The sequence below is a fragment of the Trachemys scripta genome, chromosome 9 (genome assembly GCF_013100865.1).
Source record: "Trachemys scripta elegans isolate TJP31775 chromosome 9, CAS_Tse_1.0, whole genome shotgun sequence".
Classification (NCBI taxonomy): Eukaryota; Metazoa; Chordata; order Testudines; family Emydidae; genus Trachemys; species Trachemys scripta.
In genome coordinates, this window is record NC_048306.1 from 40,741,593 (window position 1) to 40,767,508 (window position 25,916).

General features: G+C 44.5%; 1 protein-coding gene across 8 annotated transcripts in view; it reads right to left on the reverse strand.

Annotated features, from left to right (window-relative positions):
* LOC117883423 (coxsackievirus and adenovirus receptor-like) overlaps positions 1 to 25,916 on the reverse strand; it is a 71,948-nt gene that overhangs the window by 39,286 nt on the left and 6,746 nt on the right. Inside the window, exons 3-6 of one of the 8 annotated variants that reach the window (XM_034782710.1) lie at positions 19,248 to 19,307; positions 18,581 to 18,850; positions 14,962 to 15,036; positions 9,918 to 11,398 (exon numbers count right to left, since the gene is read on the reverse strand). The exons of 6 other annotated variants lie outside the window; for them this stretch is intronic. In XM_034782710.1, coding sequence (XP_034638601.1) covers positions 11,376 to 11,398; positions 14,962 to 15,036; positions 18,581 to 18,850; positions 19,248 to 19,307 — 428 coding nt within the window. In that variant the 3' untranslated portion in view covers positions 9,918 to 11,375. Of the gene's footprint in view, positions 1 to 9,917; positions 11,402 to 14,961; positions 15,037 to 18,580; positions 18,851 to 19,247; positions 19,308 to 25,916 lie in introns of those variants that run through there. One more of the 8 variants, XM_034782709.1, reaches the window with a different exon arrangement.

Here is a 25,916-nt window from a genome sequence, read left to right on the forward strand (position 1 = left end):
TGGTCTGCGGTCGCCGAACTTCCCTGCCGGTCCCTCCCGTCTCTCCCCCCCCCTCCAGCGCCGCGCCCGGGCCCCGCGCCGCGCCCCCTCGCTCACCTGAGAGCAGCGCCCGCAGGCCGGAACCCCCCAGAGCGCGCATAGCCGGAGCGCTGTCCCGGCCGACAAAGAGACTCTCAGGCGCTAAATCAGTCACTCCTGCCGCCTGGGGACGGGTATCAAGAAACGCTGCAGCACGGTCACGAATAATTCCTTAGAAAAAGTTTCTCAAACACGGTGCGAAATTCTAAGGAATTCTGGGGGTTTAATCTGCCAGATTCAGGCGCTGTTCAAAAAACCTGTTGCCCTAAATCAGTGTGAGTCAGTTACACCCACAGGCAGAATTCTGTGTTGCTCCCTTCTCCCTGCTGAATTTCTGATCAGAAACAAACTCCAAACTGTGAGGGCGGGCTCCAGAGTTTTTGCTGCTCCAAGCAGCAAAAATAAAAATAAATAATAATAATAATAATAAAAAAAAATTAAAAAAAAGCTGCTATCGCCGGCCGAAGAGCCTGACGCGCTGCCCCTCTCCCTTGGCAGCCCCAAGCATCTGCTTACTGGGCTGGTGCCTGGAGCCGGCCCTGCAAGCTGTCCACATCTTTGTTTGTGCCCCCCCTGTAAATTCATACTGCTCACTGGCTGTTGATTTCAATATTGAAGCAGGACTCTTGTATTCCTGGCAGTAAGTATTGTTCAGCTGAAATTAACTCACCTAGGTCATGCTGGAGTTGAAGATTAAAATAACCCAAAGGGATTAGTTTGTGTCATTAAGTTTAAGTACAGAAGGGACCAACAAATATCATCTTGTCTGATCTCCCCCATCTCACAGGCCACCCACAACACTCAGCACCTGTACACTAAACCCAACAACCAAAATTAGATCACAGTATTACAGCAGCTAGGAGATTAAGGTAATATGTCTCCAGGAATTGTGTTTTCATAAAGGCAAGAAATATGTATGGGAGGTGGGCAAAATTAAAATGAAAAAAAAATGGACTTAGATTCTGGGCCTATAGATTGCACTGGGGGCTGATGCTGCTCCATGTAGTTTTAAAGGGGTGAAAGTGAAAGCATTTTATGGGGCAATTTGGTGAGCATAGGATGTTGGAAATTCTTGCAGGAAAAGGGTTCATCAATATTATTCCCCCGGGGACAATCTGAGATCCCTGCAATTGGGAGTTGCCCATTCCTCCTTCACTAGTCACCCAGAACTTCCATTTAAGGCAGTAATTTAGGGGGTTGTGTTCACTGCACAATTAACGCCAGTGTTGCCAGGCACAATAACCCTTAATTTGAGGTGGGAAGTGCTTACTGGATTAGGATTTAGGAAACCTGGGGTTCAATTCCCTGCTCTGCCACCGACTTCCTGTATGACCTTGGGCAAGTCTCTTAGCACCTTAGTTTCCCATCTGTAAAATTAGAATAATAATAGCACTTCCCTGCCTCCCAAGGAGGATAAATATATCAAAAGATTGTGAAGATTTGCTTTAAGATCTACAGCTCAGAAGAGCCATATATGAGCTAAGTATTATTATTTTAACTTGAGTTTGTTGGCCATAAGCAGCTACAGCAGCTACAGCTCAAATTAGCCCAACTTGTTCAGCTGCTAACACCTCACTGTACAGCTGAAGTGTTATTTCATAGTGTGGCTGCTCTCATTTGAGCTAGGCTAACTTGAGAAAAGTTAACTCATGTTCTCCTGAGTATTTACTGAAGAGTTTTTTCTTCACTGACACTTGACACAGTGGCTTTGTCTTTGCTTTATTTTGAGATAGTGAATGGATGTTAGCTATTCTGCTACAAAAACTTAGGTGGAGATAAGGCACTACAGTGTTGCCACAAGGAAATTAGGCAAGTTCAGCCAGGAAGGGTGGGTGGGTATATATAGTGCTGATCCTGCCTGGCTATCTCCCAGTCAAAACCATAAGTGCCTTGCCTTTGCTTATAGTTTTATAGCAAGCTAACAAATGTGCAACAACTATCTCCTTGTATAATAAACAACAAAACAAACCCACAGCTGTCAATGAAAGTCAAGTTGGGAAAGAATGTAACTATCTGGGATCAGATATGTTTCCTTGTTTAAAAAAAGAGAAAGTCAAACCCATATATGGAAGAAAAGGGGAGTGTGGGCTCACTTTTTTTTAGAATTTTTCCAGCCTGATGATTGTCAGAATTCTCTGACAATTTCATTTACTGACTTTTTTCACATTCCTGTGTTGTTCTAACTCAGTTTTCTCCATAGTAACAATTGATTAAGAGCAAAAAGAAATATTTTAACTATCCCTACAGGGACTCAGGAGTTATGAAGGCATATAGATATATATACTTAATTTCCCCAGCTTGGCTGGAGCTATCAAAATGCTACATCTACCTGGTGATATAGACCAGCTTTACGCATTGACAGCTTCTTCATGACAGGGAATAAATACTTTTCACAACAACCAGGGCCGGCTCCAGGCACCAGCTGAGCAAGCTGGTGCTTGGGGCGGCAGATTGTTGGAGGCGGCATTCTGCCCAATCCTGTAGGGGGCGGCGGCACGGAGAACCAGAGCGCCCTGCAGGGCAGCCCTCTTCCTTCCCTCTCCGCCGACTGGAGCGGAGCCCTTGTGGCAGGTGGCAGGAGGCGGCGCAGCGGGAGGGGCCGTGTGGCAGCGCCCCTGCTGTAGCCCTGGCCGCCCCCTTCTCTCTCTCTCCCGCCGGCTCCCCCCTCCCCAGCCGGTCCCCCTGCACCTGCATTCCGGCCGCGCCGCAGGATTTTTTTTTATTTTATTTTTTTTTGCTTGGGGTGGCCAAAAAGCCAGAGCCGGCCCTGACAACAGCACATCCAGGATTCTTCAACAAAGAAACCAAGTTCACACTGTCATGTGATGATTTCCATGGTGATTTCACATGGCACAAAAAGTAGAATCCAGTCCAGTGTAAAGCTTCTTTTATTTTAATCCATAAACCAGCTCTGAAGGCCCAGAGTTAGCTGGATGGATCTCCTGTCAAACCCAAGAGATTCATAGGAAAGACACACACACCTTGCCCCTCATATCTTTATGCATTGTATAAGTGGGCAGCAGCACCTCAGTCAGTAAAACATGTAAGCATGTGCTTAAATCTATGCATGCCAGTAATCCCATTGGAGTCATGGGAGGACTCAAGCATTTAAAGTTAAGTGAATGCTGAAGTGGGATCCTGGTTTATATATGGAGATATACCTATCTCATAGAATTGGAAGGGACCCTGAAAGGTCATCAAGTCCAGCCCCCTACCTTCACTAGCAGGACCAAGTACTGATTTTGCCTCAGATCCCTAGGTGGCCCCTTCAAGGACTGAACTCACGATCCTGGGTTTAGCAAGCCAATGCTCAAACCACTGAGCTATCCCTCCCCACCAGGTTTATTTTACCTGAGGATGATGGGCCTGGGATGCAGCCTGGAAAACATCAAAAATTAGCATAATGTAACTGGCATAGATCATGAGCCTCAGATAACTTAAAGAACATGGAGTCAGAGGTGAAAGTAAGCCGGTCCATCCGGTCCGGTATGGCGTACTGGCAAGAGCCAGTACGCCGTGCCAGACTGCACCGGCTTCCACAGAGGGGATTTGAAGGGCCCGGTGCTCCGGCAGCCACAGGAGCTCTGGGCCCTTTAAATCCCGGTCCCAGCCCGGCTGCCGGAGCTGTGGCGGGGTTTTAAAGGGCTCGGGGCTCCGCGGCAGCCACAGCCCCGGGCCCTTTAATTTGCCCCTGAGCCCCAGGGGCTCCCAGCCACCTCAGCAGTGGGAGCTCTGGGGTGATTTAAAGGCCCTGCAGGTCCCAGCCACAGTCAGTGCCCCAGGGCCTTTAAATCTCGAGAGGCCCCACTTCTTCCGGTTGAGGCCACGCCTCTTCTGGGTGAGGCCACGCCCCCACTCAGGACTCCGTCCGTACCAGTAAGTCCTGTAAATTACTTTTGCCCCTGCGAAGAGTACTTGTGGCACCTTAGAGACTAACAAATTTATTTGGGCATAAGCTTTCGCGGGCTAAAATCCACTTCATTGGATGCATGCAGTGGAAAATACAGCAGGAAGATATATATACACGGAGAACATGAAAAAATGGGTGTTGCCATACCAACTATAACGAGAGTAATCAATTAAGGTGGGCTATTATCAGCAGGAGAAAAAACAACTTTTGTAGTGATAATCAGGATGGTCCATTTCCAACAGTTGACAAGAAGGTGTGAGTAACAGTAGGGGAAAAAAATTAGCATGTGGAAATAGTTTTACTTCGTGTAATGACACATCCACTCCCAGTCTTTATTCAAGCCTAATTTAATGGTGTCCATTTTGCAGATTAATTCCAATTCTGCAGTTTCTCGTTGGAGTCTGTTTTTGAAGTTTTTTTTGTTGGAGTATTGTGACTTTGAGGTCTGTAATTGAGTGACCAGCGAGGTTGAAGTGTTCTCCAACTGGTTTTTGAATGTTATAATTCTTGACATCTGATTTGTGTCCATTTATTCTTTTGCGTAGAGACTGTCCGGTTTGGCCAATGTACATGGCAGAGGGGCATTGCTGGCACATGATGGCATATATCACATTGGTAGATGTGCAAATGAATGAGCCTCTGATAGTGTGGCTGATGTGATTAGGTCCTATGATGGTGTCCCCTGACTAGATATGTGGACAGAGTTGGCAACAAGCGTTGTTGCAAGGATAGGTTCCTGGGGTTAGTGTTTTTGGTGTGTGGTTGCTGGTGAGTATTTGCTTCAGGTCGTGGGGCTGTCTGTAAGCGAGGTCTGGCCTGTCTCCCAAGATCTGTGAGAGTGAGGGATTGTCCTTCAGGATAGGTTGTAGATCGTTGATGATGCGCTAGAGAGGTTTTAGTTGGGGGCTGAAGGTGATGACTAGTGTCGTTCTGTTACTTTCTTTGTTGGGCCTGTCCTGGAGTAGGTGACTTCTGGGTATTCTTCTGGCTCTGTCAATCTGTTTATTCACTTCAGCAGCTGGATATTGTAGTTTTAAGAACGCTTGATACAGATCTTGTAGGTGTTTGTCTCTGTCTGAGGGATTGGAGCAAATGTGGTTGTAATCAGATGAAGTGGGTTTTAGCCCACAAAAGCTTATGCCCAAATAAATTTGTAGTCTCTAAGGTGCCACAAGTACTCCTCATTCTTTTTGCTGATACAGACTAACACGGCTACCACTCTGAAACCAGGACCAGCTCCAGGCAGCAGTGAAGGAAGCAGGTGCTTGGGGCGGTCAATGGAAAGGGGCGGCATGTCCGGGTCTTCGGCATCAATTTGGCAGCGGGTCCCTCAGTCCCTCTCTCCTCTCTTCCTCTTCCCGCCGCCGAATTGCCACAGAAGAATGAAGCAGCGCGATTGAGCTGCCTATGAAGTGCCGCCAATTGGCTTTATCTTTTTTTTTTTCCCCGCTTCGCCGCTTGAGGCAGCAAAAAAGCTGGAGCCAGCCCTGTCTGAAACTAGTCAGATAACTAAGAGAAACAGGTGTCTTGGGCCTTGTCTTCTCCAGGGAAAATGGTGTATTTTATCACATTTTGGAAACACATGGTAAAATGAGACCTTTTTTCCTAGTGTGGATGCAGCTTTGGGATAATGAAATAAATAAACAGGTGCTCCAGTCCAGGGAATTGGAGGAGTTGACTCTTTCCTTTATGAGAAACACAGTCCAATGCTCTGTCGCTTCCTGGAAATAACAACTCCTCCCTCCTCTGCCCCAGCTGCTGCCAAGCACTGACTTTTACACACAAAGATTCCTTATGTTCACATCAGTTTGATTTATGAGATCAGGTCTGAGTCAACAGTTTTTTCTTATCTAGGGAGTACTGGTACAGAACTGCAGAGACGCTTATTGCCAGGATCCTCTTGCAGAGACAGGAAGTGAAGAGGGACTATCAAATGCACCAGAGATACAATAGGGGCTTTTCTCTGTGCTTGGATCAGAGGCTGTGGAAATGCAAATACAGACATCCAAGGACTGTTAAAATTGGATTGCTATAAGTGATATTTACAGCACCCTCTTCATCTATTGCTCAGAGCACCTATAAATATCAAAACAGTTCAAATTCATTGTATTTCTACTGAAATCAGTGGGCCAAATCCTGAAATCCTTCCTCATAATCACATCATACCCTAAGGATTTGCAGGCAGAAAGGACATCAGTGCACAACTTTCTTGGAGCAAAGAGGGTGTGTGGCAGTTTGTGACACCAGTCTTTGAGACATTTCTCACCCAGACTTTAAGAAGAAATCTCTGGGTCCAGGGATCTGCACCTAAGGAGGAGATGCAGGGTGGGTAAGAGAGGAGAGGCTAGAGATGGGACTAGGGAGATGCACACCATCCCGCACCAGCCATGCAGAGATTGCAAAGGTGAGAGAATACAGATAGAGGCTGTATTACCTTAGTTAAGGGGGATCGCGGGGCAGCTGCAGCCAGGTGAGGCCCTGGTAGTGACACTTCATTAGAGTCCACTTCCATTGCAAGAGCGTGCATGCACAGGGCTGGATTTAAGCAATCTTGGGCCTTAGGCACAACAAGGGGGACTTTTTCCTTGTTTCTAGATCCGAGGGGGTTGGATCTTGATCCACCAGGAGTTGGTGGGAGAAAGGAGGGGGATGGTTAATTCCTCCTTGTTTTAAGATCCAAGGGGTTTGGATCTGTATTCACCAGGGAATTGGTGAAGAGTCTCTCAAGGCTACCCAGAAAAGAAAATTAGCATTTTGGGAGTGGTGGCAGCGGACCAGATCTAAGCTGGTAGTTAAGCTTAGAAGTTTTCATCCAGGCCCCCACATTTGTACCCTAAAGTTCAAAGTGGGGATTATCACTTCAAATTTTTTTTCTCTTACTTAATTGGCCTCTCAGAGTTGGTAAGACAACTCCCACTTGTCCATGCTCTCTGCATGTGTGTATATATATATCTCCTCAATATATGTTCCACTCCATATGCATCCGAAGAAGTGGGCAGTAGCCCACGAAAGCTTATGCTCTAATAAATTTGTTAGTCTCTAAGGTGCCACAAGTACGCCTGTTCTTCAAGGGGGACTTGTAGCTCTGCCCCTGCATTTGGAGTGGAGATGGTCCCTCCCTTCCCAGAGAGGCAGGGTGGCACCACTAGACCCTCATTTCCCTCCAGTAATGAGAGAAGGAATTCCCTCCCCTCAATTGCAGCAAGGGTCTCCCAGTACTCAGCCAACAGCTGAGCTATATCCACTTGGGTGAGTGGCCCACACCCACTTCACTTTTCCTCCTGCCACTCCCAGGGTGCCCTGCTGGAGTGTTATTGGAGGAGTCCCACTACTTTGAATTGCAGGGGAAGCAGGAGGGCTTAGTGGGTAGAACACAAGAGCGGGACTCAGGAGCCATGGGTTCTATCCCTGGTTCTGCTGCTAGCCTACTTTGGGCAAGTCACTTCTCTGGGCCTCAGTTTCCTCAATCTGTAAAATGGGAATAACAATACTGATCTCCTTTGTAAAGTGCTTTGAGGTCTATGGATGAAAAGTGCTATATAAGAGCTAGGTGTGTTATTACATACCATTCAGATGCATGGGGCAGTTCACCCCTCACACTGTCTTCACTTTGACAGCGAGATCACTACCGTGCATTAGCTCTCTTGCTGTAAAATCCTAGTACAGACAAGGCAGAGGTAGTTTGTATTTTGATGCAGCTAGGCAAGGTCAACACTTATTGCCCACTTTTAAAAGGTTCATTTAGCCAATCCAGGAACAGAAATACCACTTAATGACGACTGAAGTGACCAACCATGCAACACAAACAGCACATAGAAGATCAAGTGAAAAGTTTGTGAACTATCAATAGCCTAAAAGTTGTTTGTTAAAACTGTTCATCCAGTACTTAAGTAAAAACTAAGTACATCAGAAACTAGGATGGGGTCCTGAAACTTTAAATTGATGAGATTTGTAGTAGGGCTGTTGATTAATCGCAGTTAACTCATGTGATTAACTCAAAACAAATAATCGCTATTAATTACAGTTTTAATCGCACTGTTAAGCAATAGAATACTAATTGAAATGTATTAAATATTTTGGATGTTTTTCTACATTTTCAGAAATATTGATTTCAATTACAATACAGAATATAAAGTGTACATTGCTCACTTTATATTGTTTTTGATTAAATATTTGCACTCTAAAAATGATAAGCAAAAGAAATAGTATTTTTCAATTCACCTCATACAAGTACAATAGTGCAATCTCTTTATCGTGAAAGTGCAATTTACAAATGTGGATTTTTTTGTTACATAACTGCACTCAAAAGCAAAACAATGTAAAACTTTAGAGTCTACAAGTCCACACAGTCTTGTTCAGCCAATCACAAAGACAAACAAGTTTGTTCACATTTACGGGACATAATGCTACCCGCTTCTTATATACAGTGGCACCTGAAAGTGAGAACAGGCATTCGCATGGCACTGCAAGATATTTAAGTGCCAGATATGCTAAACATCCATATGCCCCTTCATGCTTTGGCTACCATTCCAGAGGACATGCTTCCATGCTGATGACGTGCGTTAAAAAAAATAACGTGTTAATTAAATTTATGACTGAACTCCTTGGAGGAGAATTGTCTCCTGCTCTGTTTTACACGCATTCTGCCATGTATTTCATGTTATAGCAATCTCGGATGATGATCCAGCACATGTTGTTTGTTTTAAGAACACTTTCACTGCAGACTTCACAAAATGCAAAGAAGGTACCAATGTGAGATTTCTAAAGATAGCTACAGCACTTGACCCAAGGTTTAAGAATCTGAAATGCCTTCCAAAATCTGAGAGGGACGAGGTGTGAAGCATCCTTTCAGAAGTCTTGAAAGAGCAACTTTCTGATGCAGAAACTACAGAACCCAAACCAAACAAAAAGAAAATCAACCTTCTCCTGGTTGCATCTGACTCAGATGATGAAAATGAACATGCGTCGGTCTGCATTGCTTTGGATTGTTATTGAGCAAAACCTGTCATCAGCATGGACGCGTGTCCTCTGGAAGGGTGGTTGAAGCATGAAGGGACATATGAATCTTTAGCGCATTTGGCCTGTAAATATCTTGTGACACCAGCTACAATAGTGGCATGTAAATGCCTATTCTCACTTTCAGGTGACATTGTAAACAAAAAATGGGCAGCATTATCTCCTGCAAATATAAACAAACTTGTTTGTCTTTGCGATTGGCTGAACAAGAAGTAGGACTAAGTGGACTTGTAGGCTCTAAAGTTTTACATTGTTTTATTTTTGAATGCAGCGTTTGTTTTTTACATAATTCTACATTTGTAAATTCAACTTTCATGATAAAGAGATTGCACTACAGTACTTGCAATGGGGGAACTGAAAAATACTATTTTGTTTTTTACAGTGCAAATATTTGTAATAAAAAATAAATATAAAGTGAGCACTGTACACTTAATATTCTGTGTTGTAACTGAAACAATATATTTGAAAATGTAGAAAACATCCAAAAATATTTAAATAAGTGGTATTCTATTATTGTTTCATGGCACGATTAACCTTGATATCCCTAATTTGTAGCAAATACTTTGCTACAGCGTTCACAACACTGACTCCCCCCTCCACTCCAATATTTAGGATGACATTTTGAGAGAGGCATCAACCTGGCCTCTAATTTTGTGTCTGCAGATGCAGGTGCAAGAATTTAGAAGCCCAACTCTCTAATTTGATGGTGCAAGCGTAGTTTGCTCCTGCAATTAGGTAGTGAAAAGGTGTGTGTGTGTATATATGTATATATATATATATATATAAGTAAGAGAGGGCTAAGTATTTTAGAGTACACCTTAGACACAGAAAAGCTTGTACCATTGCCTGTTGTAAGGCCTCCAAAAACCACCACTCAAAGACCCCAGAGAAAAGAAGTCAACAAGCCTAATGGTGCCGTTTTAGTTACTAGATTTTTATTACAAATACATTTTAAAAATTGTTGATGGTACAGCCCACAGCTGTTTTTACTACATAAAAGGAGCTGGATTGTTCCTTCAGTTGAGCCAGGAAGAGAGTGCTTGGCACCCCCATGGTCCTGAATGAGGTCTATGATTTGTCTTCGGATCTAAGACTCTACCTATGGCAACTATTAACACCTTTCAGCAAAAGGATGGCAAATGCAAAAGGAAAGGGGACACAGCAAAGCGGGCACTGTATGCAGTGTAGTTGTAGCTGTGTCAGCCCCGGGATATTAGAGAGACAGGGTGGGTGAGGTAATATATTTTATTAGACCAACTTCTGATGGTGAGAGAGACAAGCTTGAGTTACAGTGGGCACACACTGCTTCTGTCAGTGCTCAGTTTAACAGATTGGGTGGTGAAAAAAGTGGGAGTCAAGCCCACAAGAGGGAAATTGGGAGATGCTGCAAGAAGGAAAGGAGAGGCTTAGGGAAACAGACCAGAATCGCTCCCAAGGTGGACACTATTTTAGGATATAATTATCCTGGAATAACATGATTTACGTGTTCAAATTGCACTAATTATTCCAGAATAAATTCCAAAATATTTAAATTCCAGTGTCCACATGAGGAGCTATTGCAGATAAGTTTATTCCACAATAATTATTCTGGTCAATTTTTCCATGTAAACAAGCCATAAAGACAGGGAAAGGAGGACAGGGAAGGAGGAGAAACAAAAGGCAAAAATAGCCATGGTCTGAAAAGTTAGCATATTTTTCTACAGAGTGAATTCAACAATAAGGCACTGGCATTTACTAAAAGCCATATTCATCTTTGTCCTTTAGGCAGACTTACTATTAACATAAGGGAAGTTCCTACTATGGATCCAGAGAAGTACTGCATAGAGATCTGTATTTATACCCCGCTTCATAGACCACAACTAAAAATAGACTTTAGCCCTCTCCCCAATATGAGTTTGACACCCCTGCTCTATAGGAAACAACCTGTCCTTTTAAACACTCTACCTTATAGGTCTATTGTTTTGCGCATTTTGTTGCTTGTTTGTTTAAATTTAGACGCAATATGTTTCTACATAACTTGAAATGCTGAGTTATAATTTTCAGATGCCATTGTGCAATTGCAGCTCTCTCTCTCTCCTCTTTCCTGGGCAGGCATTTTCCAAAATTAGTTCTGAGTGCTAGTATAGTTCATGGATGGGCAATTGGCAACTCCGTGTCAAAGAACCAAAAACCACAAGATGAATGATTTCAGATGCATTTTCTGACATAGAACACTGATTTGTAATTTGTGACTTGTAAGAGGTCTGATGACTGTCTTAAGCCTTATGAAGTGGTTGTTGCTGGGCAGAAGCAAACCATATAATTCACTTCTGTTCCATTATGTCCTTTGAAAATTGGGATTGTTCATCCAGATGAAGTCACGGCAGAGTTTTTATTCACTGTATAAGTTCCCATCTGCTAATGAAGAAGAAAAGGAAATCTCTATTAGTATCATCATACTCAATCAATGATCAATAAGTCAGCAGTTACTCATTTCCTTTGGCTTTGGTGGTTGCTGATCCCCGGCCCAAGTTCCAAACAGTCCTGACACTTGACATTCACAGATGGTTCCCTGAAGGAGCCTCAGCCAGAGGCAATGGGTACATTATTATACAGAATCAATAAAAGGCAAATACAGGTAATGCATTAGGAAAGGAATAGATAAGAAGACATAAAATACCATAATAATGCTATATATGTCCACATGTTGAATATTTCATGCAGTTCTGTTTGCCCCATCTCAAAAGAGATGTATTAGAATTGGAAAAAGTACAGAAGAGGGCAACAAAAATGATTAGGGGTATGGAGCAGCTCCCATATGAGGCGAGATTAAAAGGACAGACTGTTCAGTTTAGAAAAGAGACGACTAAGGGGAGGATACGATAGAGGTCTATAAAATCATGACTGGTGTGGAGAAAGTGAATAAGGAAGTGTTATCAACTCATTCACATAACACAAGGACCAGGGATCACACAATGAAATTAATAGGTAGCAGGTTTAATACAAACATAAGGAAATACAGTGCTTCTTCACACAATGCATAGTCAACCTGAGGCACTCGTTGCCATGGGATGTTGTGAAGGCCAAAAGTATAACTGGGTTCAAAAAAGAATTAGATAGGTTCATGGAGGATAGGCCCATCAATGACTATTAGCCAAAATGGTCAGGGATGCAACCCCATGCTTTGAGTGTCCCTAAACCTCTGACTACCAGAAGCTGGGACTTGATGACAGCCAGGGGATGGATCACTTGATAAACTGCCATGTTCTGTTACTTCCTTCTGAAGCACCAGGCATCAGCCACCATTAGAAACAGGATACTGGGCTAAATGGACCATGGCTTTGACCCAGTATGGCCATTCTTATGTTCTTAGATTGTAAGGTTATAAGTCTATTGAGGAGATTCCAATGAGGTCATCCCAGAACAGCAAATTTAGAGAGAGTTACCAGAACTCTAGGGAGGAAATAATAATTTCACAATTTCTATGAGTCACAAGATACTTGTGGATGTCAGTAATTTGACCCCAACTCTGTGATGGAAATGTCACAGCAGTGAGAGAATGGCAGATTTAGTTTATTACAAGTGACTAGCTGATTGCATTCCATCATTGACAAGCTAATTCCAGCCACTGATTAGTTGGAATACTTTTGCCAGGTGTCCCCCCAAATCCTAATCCTTGGTTTTGGTGCTGGCTTTTCATGATCCAGCTGCCATATATTTTCTGATACTTATTCATAAACATTCAGCTCACTGAACCCACCCAATATTTAATCGACTGATCAGAAATTTTATTGAAGCCCCATCGTGCATAAAGCAAAAAACTTAAAGGGACATACTTTTGCCTAAAAAGTTTTTTACCTACTTCTAAGCAACAAACAAAAAAAAATTATATCTGAAAGATTAGTAAAAAATAAGTTTCTCTGTTATTTTTTGCTTGTTTATTTTAGGTATTTGGCATTAAATTAGAGAAATATGTTTGTAAAACCACAAAAATTGGCAGGGGGAACTAGGGCAGGAACTTTAAAGGTTTCTTTTGAAATTCACTAGGTTTCCAGTTGACAGTGCCCCTTTAAACAATGTTTGATTTGTAAGGACAGTTGAAAAGAGGGGAAGAAGAGTGGAGTTGTTACCAAAAAATGAGCAATGGCAGGAGAAGCGTTAGCACTTGTAAAGAGAGTGTCTACTAGAACAGTAATTGGCATGGATTCTTTTTCCCCATGTAAAATGTGTAACAGCTATACATATAAAGTGCTGTTATAATTTGTCTTAACAGTGAATATTAGTTTGACTTCTCTGACCTGAAGTATAAAAGGATGCTAAGTGCTGAAGGCTGGAATGTCATTGCCGTGATTACACTGTCCAGAAGCTGCTTTGAGCTGTTACTGATGCTCAGTGTTATCTCTGGCATGCCAAGGTTGTTAACACAAGCATAGAATGCAGCGTGCTATTTCAGCAGACCTCCATGTGATTTATAAAGTGAGACCACCGGCACAGTTCAGTGACAAAGGCACTTGGCCAGGTGTATTGCCCTCAAGGCATGGTACTAGTGCCCTGGCTCCGTGGTTACAGGTACACTAGACCTGAGTGTCCCATGGCAAGGAACGGCTCAGTCAGCAGCAGGAATTTCTGCTGTCTCTTCGACCATACAAAAGGTTAAGGGGAGGTACCTTGACATTTCTAACTGAGACAAACAACTTGCATACTGCCTCATATGTTTTATGATGACATCTACTTGTTACCTTCCCTTGTATTATACTCCAGTTGTCTCAGACAAAACTTCCTCTTATCTGGTGTTAAGTCAGGATGTCCCTGAGATAATCTTCTGGAGAGTGTTCCCACACACTCCCAGTATCTGTTGCTACTTAAGAGTGTCTGGGTTTTACCAATGCTAGCAATACAGTGAACTTGTAAATATCTGTTTTAATACATGACCTGACTTTGGTTCACAGCCTCTGGTTCAGGCCTCAGTGCTCCAGGCCCTCCTCTCCTATTCTCTGCTCTACTCTAGAAAAAGCAGCAGCAGGCTCTTCTTCGGTTGCAATCAGGCCACTAATTTTGAGCGTAACTCTCCATTGAAATAAACGAAGAATTAAACTGATGGTGTAATATGGCCTTGAGGAAAATTTCTTTCAATGCATTATGAGTACAACGTCCTTTCCCCCAGCGGGCGGCTGGGTTAAAGGAAAAGTGAGGTAGTGAACTAGCACAAGTGTCGCATCTGCAAAAGCACCATGTACATTTCTGTTCATATATTTTGTCTTTGGAGACAGATTTACAAATAACCCAGATGACCCAGGTAATTTCTAAGCATGGGCACCGCCAACTGAACAGAACATAAAGTGGATCCTCTTGTTTGTGCTAAATACAGCTTTAGAGCCACTAGCCCCTCTTGGGCGAGGTGCAGAGCTACATTGTTCCAGGAACAGCTGAAGGAGGGATTGGGCTGGGATGTTGAGCCAGGTACATGAGCCAGTGCAGGGGAGAGGTTTGTACCTGCTTTCTACCCACCCCTGCTGGAGTAGTTTGAACTCCTGCGGATGTTTTCAGGGAGCAGTCCATCACTCCTCTTAGCTGGGGGACTGGAATTAAGTCTGCTCCTTGTGCCAGTTGTTCATTTTGGAGGGAGGAAACTCCTTGCACCTTTCCTTCTGCACACCCACAAGAGGGCCAGGCACAATTTTGTCCTTCGTGAAGGCTCATTTTCACTGTAAGAACCAAATCCTGATCCAGCTGAAGTCAGTGGCAAAATTCCCCAAGGATTTCGGCTTTAAATCCCATTGGGTACAAATATGTAAAACAATCAGAGAAACTGATATGTGCAGCTGTGATCAGTTTCTAGAAGACAAACCCTCGGTGTTATTTTAGGTCACACCTCCCCCATCTTTTTGATATAACCCATAGCATAGATCCACCATGAACCAAATACAGTTCTGTGATCAATGGCTCAATAGCAAGGAAGTTACAATCCTTTTACTCACCTATTACTAGAATTACGACAGCAGTTATGACAGCAACTCCCCAAATGACTCCGTTTGAAACCACAGCTGAAGAATCTGTGTGAAGAAACAGCACTTTCAGATCAGTCACTCTTTGAACCTCACTTGTGGAAAATGTCTCAAGAGAGAAATAGCCTTTTTCCTTTAAAACAACAACTTTGCAATCTGCCCTTTCAAGTTTGAATATTAAGTGCTGTTCTGGAAGATTTTAAAAGAAAATAATTGTTGCAAGTTGTCTCTCTCCAGCCAGTAAACCTTACTGCCACCAACCCTGCTGTCATCCAGATCTAAAAAGGCCAGATGTCTTAATTTTTCCATGACTCCTGCAGTTTTGATTAAGCCAGACTGACTGAGGCTAGGTCTACACTGGGGAGGGTAGGGGGTGTCGACCTAAGATATAACAGAGGGTCCTGTGGCACCTTTGAGACTAACAGAAGTATTGGGAGCATAAGCTTTCGTGGGTAAGAACCTTACTTCTTCAGATGCAAGACCTAAGGCCTGGTCCCCACTTAGTCCGGACTTCGGACTAAGGTACGCAAATTCAGCTACGTTAATAACGTAGCTGAATTCGAAGTACCTTAGTCCGAACTTACCGCGGTCCAGACGCGGCCGGAAGTCTCCCCCCGTCGACGCCGCGTACTCCTCTCAGCGAGCTGGAGTACCGGCGCCGACTGTGAGCACTTCCGGGATCGATCCGGGATCGATTTATCACGTCTTAACCAGACGCGATAAATCGATCCCAGAACATCGATGGCGTGCCGCCAGACCAGCCGGTAAGTGAAGACTAGGCCTAAGATATGTAACTTCAGCTATGAAGTCGGCGTATCTTAGGTTGATTTACCTGGCCGTGAGGACAATGGCGAGTCGACCGCTGCCGCTCCCCCGTCAACTCCGCTTCCGCCTCTCGCCACGGTGGAGTTCCGGAGTCGACAGCAGAGCGATCGGGGATCAATTTTGTTGCATCTACACTAGACGCGATAAATCGATCCCTGAAAGATTGATCACTACCAGCCAATCCAGCGGGTAGTGTAGACGTACCCTGAGTTTCAGTACAACAAGTCAGGGCAACAATTGTCCTTCTGTGCTCACTCGACTCCACTCCCCCAGTGCTTCCCCATCTGCCATCACTCAGCTCTCACCTATATACACTGGTACTTGCATTCTCCCACCTTTTGTGCCTTTCACTTCTGGTACAATGCACTAGTACAATGATCACTGAGGTGGGGTTTATGGTAGTTTAGTTAGTTAGCTAAAAATAAATCACTTATAAAATAAACGGTGATACTAATGCTGTATTCTAGCCAGGCTATATTCTCTCTTTCTCTAAACTGGTGCATATCTCTATTTGCAAGCCAGAGTCTATTACTGTCACCAGGTAACATGGCACTGCATAGTGACCTATAGGATGGGTGGCAATTTTAAACATCCTACTTACTTACTTCTATAGCACATAGAAGACAAAGCTTTACTGAAATTTTAAATTAAAGAGCCCCCAACTCCAAACTCTTCCCATAGTTCAGTGGGTTTAGTCTAATTTCTATTTTAACCATATCAAAATATTTTCACTTGAAAATGCATCAGCTAAATACAGAGGATCAATACTGGTGCCAAGCTATTTAGAGACGATTTATACTCCTAGCCTGGGCTGGGACCATTTATTTAACTCACTTTTTCCTGGGTTCTCAGTTAGGTAATTATTTTTTGTTGGCACTTGGAGCCATATTACACCATCCATTTTTAAGCTTAACTCTGATAAGAACATAACATAAGAACATAAGAACGGCCGTATCGGGTCAGACCAAAGATCCATCTAGCTCGGTATCCTGTCTACCGGCAGTGGCCAATGCCAGGTTTCCCAGAGGGAGTGGACCAACAGGCAATGATCAAGTGATCTCTCTCCTGCCATCCATCTCCATCCTCTGACAAATGGAGACTAGGGACACCATTCCTTACCCATCATGGCTAATAGCCATTAATGGACTTAACCACCATGAATTTATCCAGTTCTCTTTTAAATGCTGTTATAGTCCTAGCTTTCACAACCTCCTCAGGTAAGGAGTTCCACAAGTTGACTGTGCACTGCGTGAAGAAGAACTTCCTTGTAATTGTTTTAAACCTACTGCCTACTAATTTCATTTGGTGACCCCTAGTTCTTGTATTATGGGAATAAGTAAATAACTTTTCCTTATCCACTTTCTCCACATCACTCATGATTTTATATACTTCTATCATATCCCCTCTTAGTCTCCTCTTTTCCAAGCTGAAGAGTCCTAGCCTCTTTAATCTCTCCTCATATGGGACCCGTTCCAAACCCCTAATCATTTTAGTTGCCCTTTTCTGAACCTTTTCTAGTGCCAGTATATCTTTTTTTAGATGAGGAGACCACATCTGTATGCAGTATTCGAGATGTGGGCATACCATCGATTTATATAAGGGCAATAATATATTCTCAGTCTTATTCTCTATCCCCTTTTTAATGATTCCTAACATCCTGTTTGCTTTTTTGACCGCCTCTGCACACTGTGCGGACATCTTCAGAGAACTATCCACGATGACTCCAAGATCTTTTTCCTGACTTGTTGTAGCTAAATTAGCCCCCATCATATTGTATGTAGAGTTGGGGTTATTTTTTCCAATGTGCATTACTTTACATTTATCTACATTAAATTTCATTTGCCATTTTGTTGCCCAATCACTTAGTTTTGTGAGATCTTTTTGAAGTTCATCACAGACTGCTTTGGTCTTAACTATCTTGAGCAGTTTAGTATCATCTGCAAACTTTGCCACCTCACTGTTTACCACTTTCTCCAGATCATTTATAAATAAGTTGAATAAGATTGGTCCAAGCACTGACCCTTGGGGAACACCACTAGTTACCCCTCTCCATTCTGAGAATTTACCATTAATTCCTACCCTTTGTTCCCGGTCTTTTAACCAGTTCTCAATCCATGAAAGGACCTTCCCTTTTATCCATGACAACTTAATTTACATAAGAGCCTTTGGTGAGGGACCTTGTCAAAGGCTTTCTGGAAATCTAAGTACACTATGTCCACTGGATCCCCCTTGTCCACATGTTTGTTGACCCCTTCAAAGAACTCTAATAGATTAGTAAGACACGATTTCCCTTTACAGAAACCATGTTGACTATTGCTCAACAGTTTATGTTTTTCTATGTGTCTGACAATTTTATTCTTAACTACTGTTTCAACTAATTTGCCCGGTACCGATGTTAGACTTACCGGTCTGTAATTGCCGGGATCACCTCTAGAGCCCTTTTTAAATATTGGTGTTACATTAGCTAACTTACAGTCATTGATGGCACAAGTGGACCCTTGTTTAGGAGTGCAATCACTCCTACATTTGCTGAAGTCACTTAAGAGTATCAGAGCTCTGAAATGACCCATTCAAATACTGAATTGCATAGATGTGCACCTGAGATGAACTCATGGGTGTATTTTTGAAAATGTAGCCCATTATTGAATAAACACTGATCACTGAGCATACACACACAATTTTATACACTCCAAAGCAGCATGAAGTTAATTCCCATAATTAAAACAACAAAAACTGTAAAATACTGCAAAGAGAAATTCTCACTTACCACTAATGGTCAATTCCAGGGAGGTTTCGTTCTCACTAACTTCATTGGTAACTTTGCAGGAGTAACAGCCACTATCAGCCTGTATTGCATTCAGTATGAGAAGTACACTGTTATTCCAAGAGAGTTGGTAGTGATCAGACCTAGGGAGAGGCTTATGGTCCTTTTTCCACTGATAGGAATCCACCCTACCTACGGTCACGTTACAGACCATTTCAATGGTGGAGCCTGCCAAGGAAGAGTTCCTAAAGAGTTCCGGCTTGGTTAAGGGCTCTGGAAGAAGGAACATTTTGCTGTCATTATTCCTAAACACTAAAAAATGCAACAGCATTTCCCAAGAATGACTTAAAGCTATCCCTTAACTATTAATAGACATTATCCTCAGTCTTAAAGGAATACATTTCAATAGCACTGGATGGCACAAAAGAGTTATGCAATGTTGATCTTTATTAGCAGTGTATGCTAAGTAAATAAATCCCTACTAATGCAATATTATGATTGAGATTTAAACAATGTAAATCAAGTCATTTCCAATTATGGTTCCCATAGCATCCTTAATGCTCCTGCCTTGTAGTACGGTATATTACATTACAGTTCTGAACACGTCGACTTTAATGTCTTCCTAAGCAGCTAGAGTCATTTGCTGTAGAAATCAGAACTTTGATTTCACCTGTGAGAAAATTCCTCCCACCCACAACCATGAGACTGCCAGAAGATGGTTCTTGAGACTCTGAAAAGATAAATGAACAGGTGAAGAATATAAATGAAAAGCCTTGTTCTCTCTTTTTTCTGTATTTAGGCCCCAGTTCAGGAAGTCAATGGTAATTAAGTGATTCCAGCTACAAAGCTACTTAAAGAAACATACAAAAACATCCATTTTAGCAGTTTAAGACTATAAAATGGGAAGAAAGTAAGGAACTAACATTTAAAAATAAATTTGATTTTTTTTTATTTACAAGGGTACAAATGATTACTACACACTCAAAGGTACACTTATGGAGATAAAATAAAGTATTTTTCTCATAAGTATTTGCCAAATCTGGCTACTGTCAAATGTTTTATGAAGTTCTTTGGCTTGTCAATTTAAATTTGACCCACATTTTACATTTTGTTAAAAACAAGTATAAAACCTAAAACTATAATAATTGTTTTTAAAATTCCAATGAAACAATTTCAAACAAGTAACTTTCCCATGCATTATGTTCACGGCATACATGTAAAGAAGTTAGATAAAAACAAATACTCTTGCTGGAAGGTTGTCACTTATTTATGTCAGTTATTTCTTAGAATTCAGAACGTTAACACACCAGAACCAAAAACTAGAGACACAAAGCAGGCTACTCCCTTAAAAAACAGAAGCTCTTTCTAAATTATCTATCCGCAGACTGACTCTGATCAGACTCTTCCCTACAGAGCCCTCATCTACAAGTACAGCCAGAAAAACCCCAGAGAATTTAAAGTGATAGATCACAATTTTGATGTGGATTTCAATACACCACACTCTGCAGTAAATGAAACCAAAACACTAGCAGCACTAGAAAATGAGAAAGCCAAACTGGCTTAATAGATGTTCAGTATCCTAGCTGAGATGACTGCAAAAAGAAATGGAGAATAAATATAGTTGGGATGAATTTTAAAAATTCTTTCTTTTTTAATATAGTGTTATTAGTACCATTAACACAGGAATGAATGAAACATGATTTTTGGACACTATCTGTAAGCAATATTTATTTCTTTGTTTTTTTGGCTGTTTTAGACTATGTGTGTAACAGTCTAGGAATCCTGGCATTGGTGGTGCTGCTGATAATGTATGAACACACTTGTTAGTATAAATAGGCTTCTGGGAATAAATTATGTGTCAGAGTTTAAGGCCAATCAGGACCGCTAGTTCATCTAGTCTGCCCTCCTGTCTATTGCAGGCCACCAGCACCCAGGGCCAGAATGCCGGGAGGAGGGCGGAGAGCCCGGCCGGGGCTCCACTCTCCCCCGTGGCCAGAGCGCCAGGGGGAGGGTGGCGAGCCCGCCGCAGCTCCTCTCTCCCCGGCGGCCAGAGTGCCAGGAGGAGGGCGGCGAGCCCACCGCGGCTCCGCTCATCCTGGCGGCCAGAGCGCCGGGGGAGGACGGCGAGCCCACTGTGGCTCCGTTCTCCCCAACGACCAGAGCGCCGGGGTGAGGGCGGCAAGCCCGCCGCAGCTCCTCTCTCCCCGGCGGCCAGAGTGCCGGGAGGAGGGTGGCGAGCCCAGCCGGGACTCTGCTCTCCCCGGCGGCCAGAGCGCCGGGGGGAGGGCGGCGAGCCCACCGCAGCTCCGCTCATCCCGGCGGCCAGAGCGCCGGGGGAGGACGGCGAGCCCAGTCGCGGCCCCGCTCTCAGGCCAGAGCGCCGCGCCGCCCCCCTCCAGGTGCCGACCCAAGCACATGCTTGGTGGGCTGGTGCCTGGAGCCGGCCCTGCCAGCACCACCTACTATCCGCACACTAAACCCAACAACCAAATGAGACCAAAGTATTCCAGCCCACAGGAGACTAAACTGTTACATCCCACAGGCAGACAAAAAGAGGGACAGAAGCCCACTAGTGCCTGAGGCCCCCACAATGACAGGCAAACGATGAAATGAGCTATACCCAGATAATCCTGGCAAGTGACCCACATACTGCAGAGGAAGGTGAAACATCCTCCCTCCCCCTCCCTCCAGGATCACTGCCAATCTGCCCTGGAGGGAAATTTCTTCTTTACCCCACATTTGGCTATCAGTCAGACCCTGAGCATTAAGCAAGAACCATCCAGCCAAGCACCTGAGAGAGAGAATGCTCAGTGCCACCTCAAAACACTGGCCCACCCTGTTCAATGTCCCATCTCCAGCTATGGCCATTTTTGATGATTCAGATGAAGAGACCACCCTCCTCCAATACAGTCAGCACTCAAATATAAATCCAAAGACGAAGTTTAGATGAAAGAACTAAGGCCCATGTGATGCAAATACTTATTCAAGTGCTTCCTTTATCCCATAGGGAGTCCCATTATCATTGGCTATTTCAACACTAGGCAGAATTACCTACCTGAAAATTGCCTTTGTATTTTGAGGAGAGAAGCTGTGTGTATTGTTTTATTGCTCAAGTGCCAGTAAAATCCGTTACTACATTTTGATAAGTCACCCCTCAAAATAATCAGTACAATGGTAAATATGGGCAAACCTGAGATCTAGAAGCAAGATTTAGTGAGTCAAAATTTCACTCAAGAGCAATTGGGGTGACACTCTAAAAAAAATTAGAAGCTGTCCTGTTCCAAAGCTAAATGTAACCAATGTCTGATACATCAAGACAAGTCATCATCAGAATTAAACAACAAAAATACCACAGAAATGAGTTCCCCTCTATGTCACCCATGCAACAAATCCTCCTGCCCACTCCCAGGAATACTGTGCTGAAGTCCTTTTTGGGGAGGTAAAGGTTGGAGAAATAGACCAAACCGGATATATAATGTGGATCCTTCTCACCACCTGAAGTGATGTAGATAGCGTAAGAATGCAGTGTGTGACAGTGCAGGGTCCGTATGTACAATATATGCCTATTGCCTCTGTGACGGTATCTCCCATAAGACTTTATGGAAATATGTTTAGAATGTGTTTTATGCTACATATGCCATGTAACATATCTCAAAGGTTATGATCTACTGAATGTATTAATCCTGTTTGTATGCATGTATCATTTTTGTATTCGAAGTTATGAATGTTATGAATGTTGGCTGTGTACTGGCTTGATTTCTAAATAACCTTAGTAGAGCATTTGGTCAGTTCCTGGAGAAAGGAATGCTGAAATTAAGTACCTAATCAAGAAACACTTAAAGGACAATGGATCTTGGAATGCTCCAATCCACATAAGAAGTCTACTTGAGGACATTCAAGGTAGCATGTAAACACTGAATGCTACCTGTAAAAACTGAGAATCATGCATGGACATGTGACTTGCCCAGGTGACTCCTAAACTCCATCTTGGAGCTGGTCTTTGCATAGGGGTGAGGAGGGGGGTCTCCACCCACAAGAGAAAGTTTATTTAAACCCCTGGGAGCAGAAGCGTAGCTACAGAGGGAGCATGGGCAGCGGCTGCTCCCCCACTGAGCACTCTGGGTGCTCCGGGGCTGGAGGGAGTGCCCATGGGGAAAGCCCAGCCCAGCCCAGCTCCCCGGTCCCTCTCCCGAGCCCCCACCCAGCTCACCTCCACTCCACCTCCGCCTCCTCCTCCTTCCCCTCCCCCTGAGCACCATGTTCTGCTTCTCCCCTGCCCTGGCTCCCAGCACCTGCCCTGCGAAACTGATTCGTGGCAAGCCTGGGAGGGGGGGATGAGGGGGAACGCGGCACGCTGGGGAAGAGGCGGGGCCAGGGCGGGAATTTGGGGAGGGGTCCAATAGGGGCAGGGAGGGGGCAGAGTCAGGACAGGGCAGGGTTGTTCTTCAGCGGAGGGCCCTTGACTCGCTCCAGGTCTTTGGCGGCACATCGGTGGCAGGCCCTGTAGAGCCGCCAAAGACACGGAGCGAGTGAAGGGCCCGCCACCAAAGTCCTGGTAGGGAACCACCTGGTGAGTACAAGCCCCGTCTCCCCCATCCGACCCCCTGTCCCTCCTCAGAACCCACAACCCATTAACCCCCCCTCTCGCTCCTTGTCCCCTAACCACCCCCTCCTGAGACCCTCCAGGATCGCACCCTCTACCCAACCCCCCTGTTCCCTGTCCCCTGACCGCCCCCCTAGAACCTCCAACCTCTCCCTGTCCCTTATCCAACCCCTCCTCCCAGCCCCAGCCCACCCCCTTACCATGCTGCTCAGAGCAGGGTGTATGGATGTCGCACGGCCCACTGGAGCTCGCAGCCCCACCCCCTTCCATGCCGCTCAAAGTGGTAGGAACTGCAGAGCTGCCCAGGAGCAGTCCAGAGTGCTGGTGCCAGTGGTGGGGCACGTTGAGGCTCTGCGAGAGGGGAAAGACGGGGGAACCTCCCCAGCCGGGAGCTCAGGTGGGCTGGATGTGGCCTGCAGGCCAGTGTAACGACAGAAAAACCTCCCTCTCCCAATTGCCCACCCCTTTAACAACCAGTTCTAAACCAGCTTCTAAATTTAACAACCGGTTCATGCAAACCTTCTCCAGCTCACCACTGAATACAGGTGAATCCAAATAATTTTTGAGCGGTGTCATTTTCTTCTGGACAAGCTTCTGACACCCCCTCCATGCATTTGAGTGTCAAGTTTTCCTTGGCATTTGGAGTGGGGGCTGAAGGAGGGGGAACCATGACCCCTCAGGTTTGTTTCAGCAACACTAATGGGTGGGGCATGAGGGGAGGCAGAGTTGTAGGAGAGAGATCTTTATTGGGCACGCTGAAGCTGCAGAGTTTGTAAGAGGTGCCTGGCCCCCGCTTGTGTCCCTGAGCCCCTGGTGACACAGCAAACTAGGTCCTCCGGAAACATGGCCCTCTTTGGCCCAGGTCAGGGAGATGCTGCTGTCTTGGGTCTGGACTAGAACAATTTAGAAGCATTCTGCCATTGCAGGATGTGTGTTATAGGAGCACTCAGAGACCGTAACAAAGATCTGGACCCCCACTATAGTCACGTTGAAAGAGACTGAGCCTGCAATCTACATGGGCAAGACAGGCCCAGGTTGGGAGGGGAAACAGAGGCACAGAGAGAGGAAGTGACTTGCCCAAGGCCACTTAATGGGTCAGTGGCAGAGCTCAGATCAGGGCCCAGCTCTCCTGATTCCCAGTCCAGTTCCCCATCCACTAGACCCCTGCCACCTCCCACATATGTATTGGGTTTGATCCCTTCTTGTTCTACTCAGTCAGGTCACCTTTATGGAAGGGGACCTATAGAGTCTGAAAAAACCCTTCTGGTATTAGGAAGGTAGCTCCTGGAGGCTCCCGCTAGATGAGGGCCCATTGTGCTAGTAGGAGACAGTCCCCTCACTCCAAACAGACAGAGGATGGAGTATTATCCCCATTTTACAGACAGGGAACTGAGGCCCAGAGAGATTAAGTGACTCATCCAAAGTCCCACCAGGGAGTCTGTGGCAGAGGCAGGAACTGAACCTACATCTCCCAAGACCCAGTCTGTTGCCTTATCTAGAAGCCCATCCCCTAAGCTGCAGATGCCCCCTAAAGAATGGGAAATGCTCCAGAGCTCATGTCTGCTTTCCAAGATGGCAGCTGAGTTTTCTCTAGCAGCAGCAGGATTGGCTGCTTTAAATGCTATATTTACAATACCCCCCGCCCCAGAGATTGTACCCTGGACCTGTAGCCCCACAAGTACCAACCTCCTTGAGCCAAGGGAACTACCTCATTGGCTGTGAGTAAGTGGAACCAGCCACTAGGGGGCACCGCACTCCCACAGCCTATCCAATGGTTACACCCATAGATGAGTGAATCTGATTTCGCCCCCCCCCCCTTTCACTAAAAATACATCCAGGATCAGCTCCCTCCCCCATGCCGGCACAGAAGATAGCCTGGTCCCCACTGAATCCCTCTCACATATCATGCAGTCCCCGTGCATATCTGGGTTGGTGGGGTGCTCCCCAGTACCTCTCACCACAGGTTCTTTTATGCACAATGTAGGCTACATCAATAAAACCCAGACACCTAATTCGAGCCCTCAGCCATCAATCTTGCCTCTCTGCACTAAGCCTTCAGTCACTTGGAATTGCTCACTGCCTTCCTGAATGGGTTTGTAGTTGATATTTTGCACATGTCACTGGTAATACCTTTGTCTCCTTTGAAGACATTTTGCTGCAGTAAATGGAACTTGGGAGGTTTTTTTATTATTATTTATTTAGACTGAATGGTGCACTGGAGAGAGGTGATGGATTGATGGCTCTGGTACCTAGAGTCACCTTTGATCCTGTAGAACAGGAGAGCAGTGGGGCCGGCCAGCCAGCCCCCCCATGATGGGCTTCTGTAGATAAATCTCTAATAATTTTCATATGACTTTACATTGTGCCTCTTCATATAACCTTTGTAGTGGGTCTACCCACGTGTGACCTCTGTTTTCATGAAACTTTGTATCAAAGCCTCATATAGAAACCTTATACTGATGAGCCTTGGTATATGAAAACTTTGTATCAAAGCCTCATGTAGAAACTTTGCATTGCCCTTGGTATAATGTTATAGCCCCTAAGGATAGAATAAGATAGAAGAAAAATGTCTCTTTGCTAAGAATAGACTAAGATTTCCCCTCACCCCTTAATCAATTGCCCTGTTGAATGAATGAGGTATGAATGAGGAAGGTGTAGAAGGCAGGCAACTCCAGACAGCTGCAACAGTTGGGGAGAGGGGATGGAAGCCAGACCCAAAGACAATAAAACTCGTCA